Source organism: Rhynchophorus ferrugineus, unplaced genomic scaffold, assembly GCF_030347505.1.
Source record: "Rhynchophorus ferrugineus isolate W39M unplaced genomic scaffold, kcgeb_rfMv2 rfM7, whole genome shotgun sequence".
Lineage (NCBI taxonomy): Eukaryota > Metazoa > Arthropoda > Insecta > Coleoptera > Curculionidae > Rhynchophorus > Rhynchophorus ferrugineus.
In genome coordinates, this window is record NW_027472586.1 from 9,318,580 (window position 1) to 9,335,989 (window position 17,410).

Here is a 17,410-nt window from a genome sequence, read left to right on the forward strand (position 1 = left end):
GCTTTGTACGGAATCGTTCAATTCCGGTTGCAGTCGTGATCGTTCGCGCTAATATTAAAATGGCGTCCGTTTACAAGCGCCAACGATTTGTAGTTGTTCAGCGAGAGCACATCGTGCTGGTGAAACCTGAAGTTTGAATCAATTTTTTTTGCTAACCCGTTAGTAAAATATGTTAAGAAAGTAATCCTTGTGACGCAATAATCGATGAAAAATCCAAATCAGGTAAGTTTTGTAGAATTTGTCGGCTTTAAGTGGATATTTTAGAATTTGAAAATATTAATTTCACAGACTCCGCAATCCGCATTGGTTTACGGTGTTGTCATATTGTGCAAACTTAATTGGAATGCATTTGGGCAGTTTTTTTTATAAACATTATTTTTGAAATGTCATATATGGCTTATTTCTAGCAATATGATGAAATATAATTTATCCGTTCATTGTTTGTTAATTTTTACGATTTAGAAAAAAACGGTATAGATTTACCGAGCATGTGGCATATTGATAAGCTTTTAACCGCCTTTCATTCCATTATAATTTTTTTAGTTTTTAGGGATAACTCTAGAGCTTTTTTAATGGACGGATGTATTACTGATAATACGTATCTCGTTTTATGACATGGAGTTAATGTCATTGACGATAGAACATTTAACATAAAAAAATTATTTTTATTACTGGGTAGTTTTAGTGTTTATTAGACCAATCTGGCATTGTTGCAATTAATATCATTTTGCCCTACTTTTATCCCCTACTGACATTTCTATTGGTGGGGTTTAATATTCGAATTGGAAGAAGGAAATGCAGCAGGAAAATTGGAAACTCTTTGTTTTGTCCTAGCAGTTAATGTTGATTTAATTCTTATCTCGCTTGTCATATGCTAATCGAGTAATATATATCAATATAACAGTATTCATATTTAATTTATGATTTTTCCGTTGTAAATTGAATTATATTTGAAGATCAACGAGGCTACTTGTTTGTGTGTGTGTACAAGAATAGCTATTTTAAAGATCAGTTGCGCATTTACGTTACGTTTTCTACGATGGAGAATGGACATCTTTGAAATTTAGAATGTAATTGGTATTCTTATTTCAAGAAGATTTAGATAGTTCTAGATAGAACGTTCTTGTCTGTTAGAAGGTCTTCTTACTGTGTGGTATGCTGTTAATTGATCTAGTTATTCTATAAAAGATGTTCTCTTTTTAGCAGTCATTTCTAGTTGAAGTATATATAAGGGAAACCGTTGAGGCTTTTACTCGTAGTAGAATTAGTCAGTTATACCTGGTAACTCGAATTCATATTGTTATTGTAATGTGCGGTTTGGTATCTGACCAAATTGTTATTGAATAGTCGACAGATGTATGTAATTCGGGGTCATTTTTCATTTGTTAAAAAATAACAAGGGTTAAATTAGTGTCTGGGTAATTATTTATCCTCATAAACTAGTAAACAGCCATGATTAAGTATCATTGAGCTCTCGCAAAAACGTAAAGTTATTGCATATTTAATCGGGATACAATTACGTCATGTTTAGTTTACCCTGTTTTTATTCAGAATTATTTGTTATGGTGAATCGAACCAGTAAATAAAATAAAGTAAAAACCCGATGGATTTCGATCACGCTGAATATTGAATTGTACCTTTTTATTATGGCTCTAAATTTCTGGCTTAACCGACAATTATTTAAATGGGATAAATAGGTGGTAATGGCAGGAATACCGACCGTTATGTTCCAATATAAAATTCACATCAGTTATCCATGTTTTTTGTCATCATTTCATCTGCTATGGTTTAGGTGTTTTTTTCTGAATAAATTTTAATGTGACAAATAAATTTTATTCTTAATATTAATGGTACTGCGGATGATGGAGCTTCTACCTACCCATTTCCGTCATCTTTATTATTTGACCGTCGGTACAGATCATGGTGAGACATTGTTAATTGCTGTAGTAAATTTGTTTTTGTGTCGGTTTCACTAATTATTTATTGTTGAGTGGAATATATTTTATAGATTAATCGAATATTATTGTGATCTATAAATTAATCTGAATATTGTTAATAGAAAAAAAGATCGGTGGGGTTTATATATTGTAGAAACGTTGAAATTGTTTTGATGTTGAAATTAATTAAAACCATAAGTAATACTAATTGCAAGGAGAAATGTTTGAGAGAGATCACTTTCCATTTATTATTTTAAATTTTTCGATGAATAAGAAAACACCTTTTTGGTTTCCTAATGTTTTTTATTACGTCTTATATTACTAGTTGGTTTGATTTTTCAGTTAAACCCCATATTTATACCTCACAAGCCCAAAAAATTCAGCTGCATTCAGCTTCATTCGTTAACCAAAATGTATTTTTTTCTGATGAATTTTCTTTTAAATATTAGGTCAGGTAAACCTTCTATATAGTACCTGCAGATAATGTTTTAAAATGTTTTACTTTATTAAAGCATGTTCCTGGAAATTGAGTAAGTGATGTAGCTTCTACATCTTGTGGACACTCTGAACTATTTGTACCAGGCAAATAAATAAATTCGCGTTTTACACTGACGCAAATATATCTCACGGTGAACAGGTCTATTTGTTATTACAGTAGCAACTATAAAAACCATTATTTAGTGATAAAAGGTTGTCTATGGAAGCACGATACTAGTAGATGTCAAGCCACTTTTTACGATGCTAATTTCACCGATATTATATAATTTATTACTTAACAACAATGTGCGTTTTTATCATAGAGTAATAGAGAGATAACTCATTAGGTGTCTCTATAGAAACGTTTTGCAACATCCAATATCCAGATAGTACTGGGATCGACATTCTAGAAATTTGATTGGTTGGTTTAAATATGCACTATAAACACCTGTAAAGAAAAGATTTTGTTGTGAAGGCATTTGATTGGTTGACATGAGCATGGCATCAGGTAACTAATCCTGAAAGTGCCATGGATTGCATGCCACGTGGCAAATAAAATTGAAATAAAAAACTAAATTTAATTCGTTAAAACAAATTTATTTAAATAAAATTAGATTTAAAAATAAGAAAATATTAAAATCGAACATTATACTGTATTTCATAGTTCTTTAGAGCGCTTAATTCAATAGAATCTATTAGGGTTCTGACATTTTGTTTTATTATAACAAATTCCCCATCCTTCCCTGTTATAATTCTAATAACTACTTTAATTCGAAAATATATTATACATTTATTCATACTCTTGACATAATAATTGTAACGTTTCATTCTAAAAACTACATTTTATGCAACAAAAAGGTCCAAAATTTATATAAAACAAATATGTGTAAAGTTACTGTGACATTATTGACAGAATCTACAAATAAAGTAAAGCAGTTGAAACCTATATATACATTATAATAAAACAATCTTGACGGAGTTCAAATCAAACAAAAACCAAAAACCAATCAAATGCCTTTGTGACTCTCAGCATAGCGATTCAAACAAATAATATGTTAAAAGTAGTGACATCTAGATATTGGACGTCGCGAAACATTTCTCCAACATTGTCTATAAAGTCAAATCTCTATGTTCTCTGTAGTTATTATTTGACATTTAGCCTGTCGGTCGGTAGATGGTGAGCGCCGCGAGTTTGGTTGAACAGTTTCTAAACCTGGTATGGTTTTCAGTGTACGGACATGTCCACCAAAGTGTTGAACCCTCCCGTGGACAAGCCGGAGGTTAAGGCTCCCCCGGTTCAGGGTCAGAATGCGAATAACCGCAGTAAGCAGCAGAACAACAATAAAAGGAGGAACAAACACGATCGTAGTGCCAGGAAACGTTCCAAAAGGTATGTTCGATTGTTTTTTCATCCGATATCAAGTAAGCGACGTATGACGTTTCAGTTTTTCTGGTTGCGGTATACCCCTGAACCCGAAACCGGTGCTGCCAACCAAGTTTTTGCTTGGAGGGAACATCAACGATCCGCTGAACCTTAACAGTCTGCAAGACGAGGAAATCAACAGGGCTATGAACGCCGTCACTCCCAAGTCGTCTCCCGTGCCGACGCCTCCGAGGCGAAAGATGCCCATCGAGGTGATGATCCCTCCCAACACTCACGACCCTCTCCACCTGATGGACTGCGAAAATGACGAGGAGTACGAAGAACAGCTCTGTTCTCCCGTGAAGAAAGGTAGGTGTACCGAGACAGAAGGATAGAGCGAGCTGAGTTTGTTTTTTTACGCGTTTAAGGTCGAAAGAAACGCATCAAGAAGAGACGGACGGTATCCAGTTCCGCTGAGATATGCGCTGCCGACACGACGGGCAATGCGGAAGCGAAGACACCCGAGGCGACCACCGATTCGGCGAAAATTCCCGAAGTTCCCGTGATACCCGAAGAAGAGACCCAGGAGGAGGAGGAGGAGGAGCCTAAGTCCAAAGTTTGTAAGAATCTGACGATCGACCTGGGAAAGGATAAGAAGGAGAAAACCAAACGACGGTAAGGAACTTAACAAATGGTCCTTCACTTGGATCACGCCAGTAGCGCAACTCATATCATTATGACAAGTGTTTTTTTTTTCTTTTTCTTTCTTTTAGTAGTGGTTAGGGTTATCAAGTATATATACAATGAATATCATTAGTCAGTGCTACATTGCCTTATCCACTGATAGTAAAGAAAGCGCGTAATATAACGAATAAATTGTGTTAATAAATTTGCATTATTTTATTGTTTATTTTGGAGTTATATAAATAATTTATCAAAAATGGAAACATAGTAGCTAGATTGACAGATGATGCAGCACTTTTAGTAGTGGACCAAAAGGCAGTTAGAGATAAGGTTTAGGATAACTTAAAGCCATTAGTGCTAGATGCTAGCAAGGTAGTCGCACTGAGTTTCATAAGATCATAACCAAATCAATTATATCTTTATTCCTTCGAAATACTCTATTGTATTAGTTTCCAATTCAAAATTGTTTTTTACACAGTCAGAATCATAAAAATATTAAATAAAATACGACTGATAACCAGTGTTTTGGGCACAAGTAACTAATCTGCTCTCAAAACCACCTGTTGAATTTGCTGCTGATCTCTCAAAATTGTTTTCAGATCGGAAGAGGGGAATCCGGGCCACATCGCTAAGAAGTTCAAAAATTGCATGGACAAAATCGTGAGTCCGGTGGTACCGCAGCCCGGGGCGTGGCTGAAGCGGTCGAACTCGGTGAAGATATCCAGACCGACGCGGCAAAACAATATCGCCAACGAGAAGCTGCCCTCGTTCAAGGAAGGGAACAAGAGGTTCCAATACGGCAACTATAACAGGTCAGTGACGAGACCGTCGATATCTCCGGGGTTTTGGGGCGCGCATTTGTGTCTATAAGGGGAAAAATATGGTTCTTGTTTTTTAGGTACTACGGATACAGGAATCCGAACTACGAGGCCGATCACAGATTGAAGGTTTTCGCAAATCACCCGTATATATTCGAGAACAAAGATATACTAGACATCGGCTGCAATATAGGTCACATAACTCTGAGCATAGCCAGGGAGTTCAACGCGAGAAGCGTGACAGGTAATGAGACAGATGTTGTGCGTGATCCCGATCTATTAACGTTCGTCTTTCCTTTGCAGGCATTGATATAGATCCAAAGTTAATCGGCATAGCCCGAAAGAACATAAAGCATTATGTTAAAACGGAAAACTCGCCATCGAGGCTCGAACGTATGGAGCCGAACGGTTCAAAGCCGAAGGCGACAGAAAGTAGTAGTGAGTTTTTCCCAATATCTTTGCCTATATTATATGGACCGCTTGACATTCCAGGATTCCATGACACTCAAAAACGCAGGGGCTTTCCCAATAACGTTACATTTAAACAGGTAGGCTGTGTTATCTGTGTCAGAACTCATCATCGTCCCTATCGTACCGCGTTTTGATCCCTACCAGGATTAAACCGCGTAATTTAATGATAATCTGTTCAGGCAAATCACTAATAGCGATTCATTTTATGATCTATTGCGATGATATCACGATTTTGTTTGTTTTCTGTTATCTCGAAGTGCATTCTTACATAATTCGAATAATTTCTTTTTTTAGTGTAACTACGTCCCGGAGGACGAGAATTTGCTCGCTCTAGAACAGCCCCAGTTCGATATAATCCTCTGCCTCAGCACCACCAAGTGGATCCATCTGAATTGGGGTGACAACGGGTTGAAACTCTCGTTCAGGAGGATGTACGAGCAACTGAGGCCGGGCGGGAAACTGATCCTGGAGCCCCAACACTGGGCCAGTTACAAACGGAAGAAAAATCTCACGGTACATTCGAACTATTTTCACATCTCATCGAGTTTCAGAGTGATTTTTTTTGATTTTCGTAGGAAACCATCTACCGTCATTATCAGTCCATCGAATTCTTCCCAGATAAGTTTACGGAATACCTCTTGTCGCCGGCTGTAGGATTTGCAAAGAGCGAGATACTGGGATATCCGCAGCACAAGAGCTCGGGATTTAGGCGGCCTATTCAAGTCAGTTTATTTCCGATTCTTAACGAAGGACTAAAAATTAAAGCTCAACACTATATTTATAATTTGTTTTTAGATCTTTACAAAGAGCACCATGTTTCCCAGTGAGAGGATTGAAGCTACTCCCAGTAACCCAGTGTATAGTAACGATTCGGTTTATCAAAAAGTTGTGCAAGCAGGTAAGGACACCATCTTCATGGACCTAACTGAATTTCATTACGTGATTCAATTGTTTTAGGCAAATCTGAATCTCAGATAACAAATGAAGACTGTATCGAGCACGTGTACACGACGTTGCTTCAGCAAAGCCCTCGATATTGCGAAACCTCCGAGGACACCGTGGAGATCAACGACGGTATCGCGAAGAACCTCGACGAGGCGGACAAAACGGACAGCAGGCTTGTTCAGGGCGCGTCCGACGCTCAAGACCCGATATCTCGGGTAACCAACAACGATCCAACGACTACCGAGGGCTGCGAGAGGCTTCGCGAAGAAGAATCCGACGATAATGACAACATGATTGAAAAAGATTGTAAAAAGGACGTGTCGGCTAAGCAGACCGACTCGTCATCCAACAACACAATCGACAGGAAAAACGTGTCGGTTCGAGAAAATCTGATCGTAGACAATACTTAAGGAAGGATATCTGGTCGTCGCTAATTAAGGAATCGTCATTTTCTATACATTTTTGTAAATATTTATTGTTATTTTTTTGAGAAAATATAATATATGCTTTTTGTTCTTCGAAATTAGAACAAAGACTAATAAAGTATTATTAATCTTTTTTAAAGTCGATGTTTTATTCTTTTGGCCTTGATCTGTGGATGTAACGTTGCCCAACGCTGTACATATTTATAAGTGTGACGAATTGTTGATCGTGAATCATCATATATTTTGGTGTTTTTGTTGCTCATGTATATGCATGTTTTCAGTTCTCATTATATGAAAGCCTTTTTGTTATCATTCCAAATATGTATTTATATTGTTTAAAGAATAACTTTAATATCCTATTTTGTTTAAAATTTATATATAGAATTTTCTTTAAATTTAAAAATCGGTTAAAATTACAGTCACCATATTGTCAGCACTTTTCGTTACTAGGACTACAAATTTTATTATTCTGCAATGCTTTACCGCTTAATTTTTAGTATATAATAATATATTTTTAATTATATAAATATTGAATTAAAACAATGGTTGAACAACGTATTCTTTTAAAAAAACAACACGTAAAAAGATCAAAACATTTATTTAAAAATCAACATTAAAGTCATATAGAAGCTAGAGTTTTCCCGATAACACGAACGGGTACATCAGTACGAGTTCCTGGAAAACATTTACTAAAAGACAAATTTCCATAAAACAATTTCGGACAAATCCACTAAATGACTGTTCTTGTAAAATTTTCAACGGCGATTGTCGTTCTATAAAAATACAAAGCATTTTTTCCCTATAAAGTTTCGCTATTAATCGTGTCAAAAGCAGAATTTATCTCTAATGGCAGTTTCCTCCAATGTTTTTTACACTATCTATCTAGTATAATGTCGGATATGCCTATTTATTTTAAAATTTATAGTTTAACTTCAGATTTATCTCTACAATCAATGATGATAAAGCCCCTTATAATATTAAAATAACAAATTAGTCAGTTATAGGCATATCTTGTAAAATGTTTAGCAAATGTACGAATAAATATCATACTCTTTAGTATAATCGTGTGGAATTATAAATATTTAAATAGTGTCTCTCTAGATATGAAAAAATATTTACATTACTCTTAATATTATGTCAATTGTTTGAGGTATTTTTTAAATATTGTAAAATATAATTTTATTCTATTTAGTAATGGTCTACTTTCAAGTATAGTGCCGATATGTTAATTATTAAGTAATTAACTCTGTGGTCGGTATCAGATATTTAAATTGTAATTAATCTCGTTGGTGATACTAGGAAAAAATAGTTTGATATAATGATACGTATCTATGGACCATTTGTGCGCACTCGATCAAGTCACTGCTTGATTCCTTTCAAATCTTTGACAACACTGATGGTATTGGCGCTGCGATATCCAAGGAATCAAGTTAATAACGCAAGTTGAGTACTTCAAAGGTAGTACTGTCGATCTCCGAGTCTATCTCTCTCTCGTCTTCGAGCTCCTCTTGATAAAATCTCTCCCTCCATCTTCGCGCTCTTGGATTTGCTATCACCGGTAAGTATACTGAGGGCCTATGCTGCAATACGACCTGTTAATGATGAGTGATCGGTATTACGGGAAACGCTCACCTATTCTTCCGTTAATTGCCATAACATCAGAGCGGCGTCGGTACCGCCCACTGTAACTATGTTCCTGTCATTAAACAGGAATCTCGCGCACGCCACTGTACCACTGTAGACTTTTTCCTCGTTATATTCGCCTTTGGGATTAAGGCACGGATACCTGAACAAGAGATATTTTTACAAGGTTCTGTATTATTTACGTTTAAACATATTTACCTGAACAGTCTCAGGTAACCATCAGTGTCGCCCGTTATCAGGAGATCATGGGCGGCTGATCTACTCGCGGTACTGATGATCGAAGTCATGGGATAGTAACGATTATTCCAGACACCTGAAATACGAATAATAAAGTCTGAAATCCGGTATGCCTTGAATGGTTGAAACGTTTGCTGACATACTTTGTCTGTTCATCTGTCATACTATTTTTTTGACGTAAACTGTCAGTTAATTTTTTTCGTAGATGTTATCACAAAACATTGAAATATAGAATGGAAACTTAAATGGGCACACCCGTAAGGATGTTCTCAGTGTACTGCCACACCGCCAGAGGGCCGCCGATAAAAAGATTACAGCTATCTTTCTCTGGATTTGAATTATAAATGTCATAAAATATAACGTAGCGTTTGTCAAGTGAAGGTTCTAACTTTTTATTATTTTGTTAAAATAATTTTTATCTTATAGATTGTAGAGGTCGAATACTATTTGCAGTTAATGTTTCTCGACAACTTATATTAATTCCAAAAAGCCCAGCATTTATACAAAGTAGTTTCTGCTTCTAAAGAAGTTAATAGAATAAATAGTGTATACATAGTACTGCAGAAGAGAACATTCGTAACGATTAGGCTATTTCAGCAGGATAGTTTGGAAATTTTTTTTGGAAATAGAAGCTAGGGGATTATAGAGGTTTCTTTGATGCCTGACCAGTTCGTCTCAGCATTCAAATCAAGAGCCAATTGTGAACAGGATGTTCATAAGGAGGTTTGGATAACTTACAAAATTTTTTTACAAGCGATGTAGTAACTGGCAACCAATCTATAACAGCCTTCACATTTTCATCCATGCCTTTCATAACAGTTCCTACATATATATATATATATATATATATATATATATATATATATATATATATATATATATATTTTTTTTTTTTTTTTTGAAGGATATTCTTGATAGAATGTTATGCCAGCAAATGTCACTTTTTTTTAAAAGCATTACTTGTGTTCAACATCCAGAAGGGGGAAATATAATAAGAGAAAAATAATAATTAGGTGTTAATAATAATTAGCAGGATTGCAAAGGGCAAAGATAGGGTCCAATTAAGCACCTATAAAAATACATAAAGAAGAAAAGGAGGTTTTGCAATCAAAATTGTAAAACGTAACTACTATTCTGGACTTGTTTTATAGATTTTTTTGTTATAATATTTACAACAATAATTAATGTACAATTAGAAAATAAGTTATCAGTTCTCATGTTATATGTTGTTTTTTTATGCATTTAGAAATATTTTGAACAAATGTACTTAAATAAAATATTTTATTAATATTGTATTTTTTAATTTCCCCCTGTAATATAAAGAAATTTTATTCTTATCTTTTAGTCTCCCCCCATATTAAATAAACCTGCTTTGCGCGACCTCTGGTAGCGTGGCAGAGCATTTTGTCACGGTCTTATACAGGGGTGATCGCATTATATGTATATATATTTTGTGGATGTTATTCAATTGTTGCTGGTAAAATAGGCTTTGATTTAATTAATTTTAGAATATAGCAGTGCGTGTAGAGGTGGTGTGATTGTTTAATGACTATAAGGGTGAGCATTTCTTGATAATTATAATGGTTAATTTACTTGTCACTATAAAATCAGCTGTTGAACTGTCAGTTCGTATGTCATACGTATTTTATTTGACGTAGCTGTCAGTTCAACTTTTTTTTATAGATGTTATTTAATTGTTGCTGGTAAAATAGGTTTTGTTTTAATTAATTTAAAATATAGTAATGTGTGCAGTGGTGGGGTGATTGTTTAACGATTATAAGGCTGAGTGCTTCTTGATACTTATGATAGATAATTTACTTGTGACAATAAAATCAGCTGTTGAGCTGTCAGTTCGTATGTTATACATAATTTATTTGACTTGAGCTGTCAGTTCGTTCTTTTTATTAATATTATTTAATTGTCTCTGGCAAAATAAGTTTAGTTATTAAAAATAAATAAATTTTAAGAAAATAAATAAATACATTTTAGGTTAGTGCAGTGATGCTGTGATTGTTTAATTTTATAGGGGTGAGTGTTTCTAAATATTTATAACAGTTAATTTACCTGCTACCATAAAACCAACTGTTGAATTATGTGTATACCATTTAACGTCTTTCATGGCTATCGGGCTTTTTTCGGGTGATAAAGATTTTACGTCCCCTATTAACAAATAACGCGATAATAATTAAAAGTAGAACGTATCAGTATTGGAATATTAACTCACAAAATGAAAGGTCGTAGTCGGCGGTGACGGTTTGTAGGTAATTACTGTCGGAACTCCAATCCATCTGCATTAATGGTTGCGATCCACGAATTTTGTTCGATTTTTTGTACGAAAACCCGTCTCTGCTCACTCTGAATAAGTAGATGCTGCCATTCTGGGAGGCTATGGCTATTAAGTCCCCGGCTGGAATGGTGGTATTGATTAGAATCGATTACGGAGTATTAATCTGGATATTTACTTGGATTGAAGCCAACGCAGTTCAGCGGCGAACCGCAGACGCGTATAGTATTGACAATTTGTCCCGATTCCGAGTTTAAAATCAGTAAATGTCCTTCGGTGCTGCCTGTCGCCAGCGCCACGCCAAAAGGGTGGAAACTCAGCGAAATACATTCGAACGAAACCTAAAAACATGATTGTTACTCGATTTTATGCTTGGCGGTAAATAAATTCCTACTTGAGTGGTCCAGATGAGCTTGTTCTTCCTCCATAGGGCGATATTTTTATCGTGACCGGCCGTGGCGAATATCTCGTCGTCCGGATGCACCGCTAAGCCCCACAGCTGTCGACCATGACCGAACACAACCTAAAAACGAAGAATTCGAAGTTTGTACTTGTATAAATGTCAGATATTTTGACACATAACATTGAGGTTCGTGTGTTATGAGACAATGAAGTTTCGGCTTCGGTAATTGGGCGCCTGTCATCCATTTGAAGCGGTGTCAAGTCAGTGGCGTGACAAGGGATGGGGTGTCACATGCTTGCTTATTCCTGTTACTAAATCCTAAAGCGCTCTACTCAATATAATGCAGTTTTATGTGATTGATTTCTTTGATTCTGATTATTATGTTTTGTTTTCAGTTATGGTATGCTATTAAGGTTATTTAAATGACATTTTTGGGCTGATTTTATGATTATAATCAGAGCTGGACAAAAGACATGCTTTGCTTTAATTAAAATTAAATCTCGTATTTATTTAAACTACGAAATCCAAAGTACTTTTAAGTCGTGTATTTAAAATACAAAATACAGTATTTGAACTATTTTTTTTATAATTAAAAATACAATCAGGCGTTAGGTTGTATAAATAGAATGCAACTAATCCAGTCAGATTATTGATTAATGATCGAAAGAAAAATTTCCTTTCATGAACGCTAGATTTTTAAATGTATTATCAGAGAAACTGCCTGTTGTCGAGGAAAGGATTGGAAATGATTGATTAATGATTTTTTAATGTCTTTGTGGTTTATGTTTAAGGCATGAATTGCAAGCCTGTGAATTCTTTGAATTCTTCTACATAAAAGTTGGCGGAGGTTGCCATAATAACAATTGTTGGGCTGAATGTAACCTAAAATTGAACCAATTAATTTAAATACTTCAATGAATTTCTCCAAGTATTCTAATTCTATGATCCAGCAATTATTAGCCTTACCTAGGGTATGATGGTTCAGAAGGTTGGATCTATTATCAGTCGATTCGTTAATATTTCTGGAAGGGGGGGGGGGGGAGGGGTTTGACAAACACCTAATTGTGATTTTCTTTCAAACGCAGCTCCATTGACCTTTTTATAGCATATGATACAACCGATTGTTATGGATTTGATTATATTTGACACTTTTTATGTTATCGTAAATGAACGAGGAGTTTGAGGTCGAGATGAACAAGAGTTTATGTTTATCCAAGTTAAGACCTTTTCTGTGTGAAAATAACTTCTATGTAGGCTAATACATTATGGTCTTAAAGAGTTTTAGATAGACGTACCTATTGAAACATTTAAGTAAGAAACAATTAAGAAAGCATTGACATTTAACAAAAAACAGATACGCTCTGTTGAGTCGCCACAGAAATTAACGTATTTAGCGGTCGGTATTTTGCTTACGAAAATTATCCAGCGTTATTTTCTGTAGAAGGCATACAGCAATAAGATCGGTAGATGTATTTTGAATCCATAAATATTAGAAATACTAATGATAAAATAAATTTTTAAGAAATAATTGAAATACAAACACGAAATACGTATTTCAAAATTGCATTTCAATTACGTACTTTCATTACAAGTAATTCAGATATTGTCCAACCCTGATTATAATCCAGATTTGCATTATACTGGGTATATTTTAATAACAGACGATTGGATGTTGACGCAAGACAAATGGTGAGTTGGATGCGTTAAAATTGGTATCTAACCTGTCGGAAATGGGGGTTTTCGTAACCTTTAAGACGTGATTTGAATTTACTACGTTCACGTGATAACCCACCCCGTAAAATCTCCTGGTTGACGTAAGTTGTCTGTGGCTAACATGGAATAAAAAAGGTCTGTACTGTACAGCAATATTCTTACAAGGCTTCTTCGAAATTCCCTCCGTCAAAAACGAGATATGTTTGATTTATATAATAGGAAATAGTTTTTCAGCAATTTATAATTAACGCGAATCAGCTAGTAGTGACTGATTAGAGTCTTAGATCACCACCATTAGGAAATAACTAAGAATATTTCTTTATCATTATGGCCAAATAAAACAAAACAAAAGGGCTTGATATGATCTCCTTTGAAACTCTCTTAACTTTATACTACATTTAAAACAATTATGCATATATTAAGAACCTTAAATCACGATAGTAAGTTAATAATCATCATTATTGTATTGTTATTGTTGTTTGTCATTGTAGAATAATTTATCGAAGATAACCAAGAAAATAGTTATTTTTTGATGGTGGTAAATATAACATTAATAAAAATCAGTATTTTTTGCCATAAGGTTCCTCTGGGTATTATAAGTGCCAATTAAATCCGTCACAATTTGCAAAATATTTCTCGTGTACTTACCTGGTTGAACCTCCTTTGCAGAGATCCTTCCAGTATATTATTTTTAGTCGTCCCCACGTAGATGTTCCCGTCATTCCTGCCAGGCCTTTGAGGATAAATCGATCGAACACCTCCGAAAACATCGGGAAGCTGCAGGGTGAAGGTCAGATTTCAAACAGAAACTTTGAATCCGTCAATATACTCACTTTTGTGTCGGTGATTTTCTTGTAGTTCTGTAAAGAGTCCCATGCCGCGATCCTGCGGTCTTTTTCCCCTCCAGATAGCAAGGTACCCTCGGAAAGCATCACTAAAGCACCGACACCCTTGTTATGAGCCTCGAACTCCATCCTGACGAAGTAGGCACCATCGGCGTCCACGCTGATCATAAAATAACGTAAATAAGTTTATATTCGATAATTTCACCGGTATTAGGATACCTGTATATAGTAATAAACCCGTCACTGTCGGCAGTGATGACATCGCCATCTTGCTCGAATTGTAACGAGGTTATGAGTGTTCTAGAAGGCTGCGAAACAAAAATCAGTTCCATACGATAGTTCTTTGTTTTATTACGGGTATACTACCGGTTTGATGATGTCGGTTCGTTCGAAGAATCCATCTTTCCGTCTGTTCCAGAAGGTCAGGTGACCCCTGCCGTGTGTGATCATTAGATTATCATCGAGAGGGTGGAACACTGCACCTGTTAATTCTTCTTGTAAAGTCTGAAATGATTGATACGTATGAATCTTTAATTGTTTTCTATGACCAGCAGTTGTTTCTATTTCGATGAATTCATAACTTGTTGGATTATGATAACCACTTTATAATAAACGATAAAACAGCAAGAATAGAAGTTGAATAACGTCAGTTCCCAAATAAATGAATTGGAAAAATGTCATGGACCCTTAATTGCGGTGGAGACAATTAAGTATTTTAAATTTTGTTTATTATTTTTGCTCGTGGAAAACCATAAAGACCTAAGCTAACTGACGTCAAATTCCAAACATTAAACTGCAAGAATGTCACCGACTCATATTTAAATTGGAAACACTTCAAACAGGATTCATAATTTGTTAGTTCACGAAGACCACTTTAAAATAAACGATAAAGTATCAAAAATCGAAGCTAACTGAAGTCAATTGCTAAATTTAATGTACAAAAATACTATCGGTACATAATTACGGTGAAAACATTTATTTCAACAAGTATTTCAAATTTTATTTATTGTTTTTGTATGTTTGAGATTTATAATTTGTTGGATCATGACGACCATTTTATAATGGACAATAAAGCAGCAAAAATAAAACTAAATGAAGTCAATTCCTAAAAAATAAAGTGCAAATAAGTCATCGACACTTAATTGCTCTAGGCAGCGGCCAAAGGGTCTTTTGTTTGTAGTTTCGGTGGAGGCAGTTAAGTATTTTATTAATTAAATTCATATTTCGATCACTTTACGTGATCCGTTAACGATCCTCGCCGTTTTCGAACAAGTTACGGGCTTGTATTTCCCGAGAAAAAAGCCGCCGAATCAGAATAATTCATTCAACAGTTATTTGCATAAACGTCGGTCTAGCGAGGGAGCTTCCACCAAATGACCGGAAAATGGTTTGGTCGAAAATATATACAAAATATTCCTCGTTTTTTTGTTCGGTTTCAGTTACATGCCACTGGCACATGATGATATTTAGATTTCTGTTTTTATAACTCTAATTATCCTTGTTTAGTTTTAATATTGGGCGCGTGAAAAAATTATCCATGTTTTTCCATGAATTATCCATGAATTTTGTTGAAGCAAGTTTCTTAATCATTATTTTTGTTTACCGGCGACACAATATTTTTCAAAAATACTTACGGCTACTTTTCCCAGAAGATGTCCCCACTGCCACTGCCAAACGGACAATATACTCTCCCTACCAGCATCCACACCGAGAACATAACTTCCACCATTCTGAAAAATAGTTAAATCAATAAAATAAGGAACAAAATCGTATTTTATCACATGTACCAGATGAGAAAACGCCACTGCGGCTACGCCAACTTCAAACTCACCCATACCAAACACGTACAATGTTTGCAACGTCTCGGTGCTCCAGATTCTGATGTGAGCTTGGGTCTTTCGGTTGCGACCGGCCCTCTGGCCTGAAGCTACCATTTCTCGTGATGGATGCAAGTCCATACTGCAATGAAGACGTTATTTAACATGAAGTGTTATTATTTATGTATATCACCATTGGATATCTTCTGTATGACCGATGTAGTGTCTTTGAGTCTCTTCATCTCTGTCGAACATAACTGCCACAGCAGCCACGTAATATAGTAGTTCTCCAGTGGGCAAAACCCACAGATTCTTCCTGGAGTCTGTGCCTCTATAACCATATCTGTTCAATATTAAGGATTATAACACTTGGATATGTACGTAATAGTAATTTACCACAGAAATAATGTAATTTACAATTTCATTTGTTAGGTAAGGAGAATGGATGCGTTAAGTCTATACATATTATATAATAATGAGCTGTATAGTTAATTTGTTGTTAAATAATATGAATATTTTATTTTAGATAATGAATGTTGGACGCTAACGAAAAGCCAATATTTTTGGGAGGATGTGGAGTTATTTGTTTTGGATTATCCTGCACACATTCATGGCATCCATGTCGTAATTTATTCGTAACTAAATTAAGAGTTCAAAGTGGCAATTTTGTTTGGTGCATAAAATTGAATCACATAGGACACTGAATATAATACAAACTTGGAAGCCTCATAGCTTTGTCTTTGTTTAGATTATTATAACACTCTTCAAAATGGAGAATACATATTATAAAAAGGAAAAACGTAGCATTGACGAAATTAAGCAATTTGGGGAGTCCTTACAGACGTTTCTTTAAATGGAAACATTGTAAGTGATAAGATTCAAAAATTGATATCAGTAATAGGATACCTATTCTAATTCCCAATACTTTTTATGGACATACCTTAAAATTAAGTTATACTTCAATAATATGACATCGTTACATCAATAACATTAATATTTAGCAAAAAAATTAAATTAATTTAAATATACAAATCTGTAACAAAAGTTAACAAAAGGTCTGAGCTCCTCTAAAGGCAATAGTTCTCTTTCAATTATTTTTTAACCACCCTGTATTTAATACAAATTATTTCCTTCTGTTAGTGTTTACAATATTTAGGAGCAAACGCACTCGCAATTTGGTATTATAATCAATAAAATACTGTTTTCCTTCGTAAAATAACCACCTTGCCAATTTCGAGTGCTATAAAGCAACAAACTAATGATGTCGATTTTGGCATTTTAATGACCTCAAGGCTAACGACAGGTAAAAAACAATGATTTTATTGTTTTTAGGGGTCCTTTAAGTCC

The 17,410-nt window shown here is 35.0% G+C and overlaps 2 protein-coding genes across 7 annotated transcripts in view; one reads left to right on the forward strand and one right to left on the reverse strand.

Moving 5' to 3' along the window:
* The first annotated feature begins 54 nt into the window (after nt 1-54).
* On the forward strand, nt 55-7,259 carry LOC143199433 (7SK snRNA methylphosphate capping enzyme). 3 transcript variants are annotated; one of them, XM_076409250.1, is made up of 12 exons: nt 56-222; nt 3,644-3,804; nt 3,860-4,146; nt 4,206-4,452; nt 5,061-5,273; nt 5,360-5,523; nt 5,583-5,717; nt 5,772-5,827; nt 6,045-6,263; nt 6,326-6,472; nt 6,546-6,648; nt 6,708-7,259. In XM_076409250.1, the coding sequence occupies exons 1-12, from the start codon at nt 205-207 to the stop codon at nt 7,103-7,105; spliced, it is 2,148 nt and encodes a 715-aa protein (XP_076265365.1). In that variant the 5' UTR covers nt 56-204; the 3' UTR covers nt 7,106-7,259. The 3 variants fall into 3 exon arrangements, with proteins under 3 accessions (XP_076265364.1, XP_076265365.1, XP_076265366.1); XM_076409251.1 differs by having other exon boundaries at nt 5,583-5,714; XM_076409249.1 differs by having other exon boundaries at nt 55-222; nt 5,583-5,827.
* Nucleotides 7,260-7,701: 442 nt separating this feature from the next.
* Nucleotides 7,702-17,410, reverse strand: part of DCX-EMAP (Doublecortin-domain-containing echinoderm-microtubule-associated protein) — a 33,938-nt gene continuing 24,229 nt past the window's right edge. For 3 of the 4 annotated variants that reach the window (XM_076409328.1, XM_076409330.1, XM_076409331.1), the window contains 14 exons: nt 16,257-16,406; nt 16,034-16,205; nt 15,881-15,976; nt 14,613-14,750; nt 14,466-14,554; nt 14,235-14,406; nt 14,050-14,178; nt 11,680-11,808; nt 11,464-11,626; nt 11,226-11,408; nt 11,066-11,161; nt 8,963-9,077; nt 8,753-8,906; nt 7,702-8,700 (listed from right to left, as the gene is read on the reverse strand). In XM_076409328.1, the coding sequence (XP_076265443.1) occupies nt 8,753-8,906; nt 8,963-9,077; nt 11,066-11,161; nt 11,226-11,408; nt 11,464-11,626; nt 11,680-11,808; nt 14,050-14,178; nt 14,235-14,406; nt 14,466-14,554; nt 14,613-14,750; nt 15,881-15,976; nt 16,034-16,205; nt 16,257-16,406 (1,786 nt within the window). In that variant the 3' untranslated portion in view covers nt 7,702-8,700. The remainder of the gene's footprint in view (nt 8,701-8,752; nt 8,907-8,962; nt 9,078-11,065; nt 11,162-11,225; nt 11,409-11,463; nt 11,627-11,679; nt 11,809-14,049; nt 14,179-14,234; nt 14,407-14,465; nt 14,555-14,612; nt 14,751-15,880; nt 15,977-16,033; nt 16,206-16,256; nt 16,407-17,410) is intronic. The other variant, XM_076409329.1, reaches the window with a different exon arrangement.

What these genes read in the sequence shown, in the direction of transcription:
- LOC143199433 (XM_076409249.1), top strand. An exon ending in CTGTTCTCCCGTGAAGAAAG is followed by an intron (nt 4,147 to 4,205) that starts GTAGGTGTACCG and finishes TACGCGTTTAAG; the next exon opens with GTCGAAAGAAACGCATCAAG. An exon ending in AAGGAGAAAACCAAACGACG is followed by an intron (nt 4,453 to 5,060) that starts GTAAGGAACTTA and finishes AATTGTTTTCAG; the next exon opens with ATCGGAAGAGGGGAATCCGG.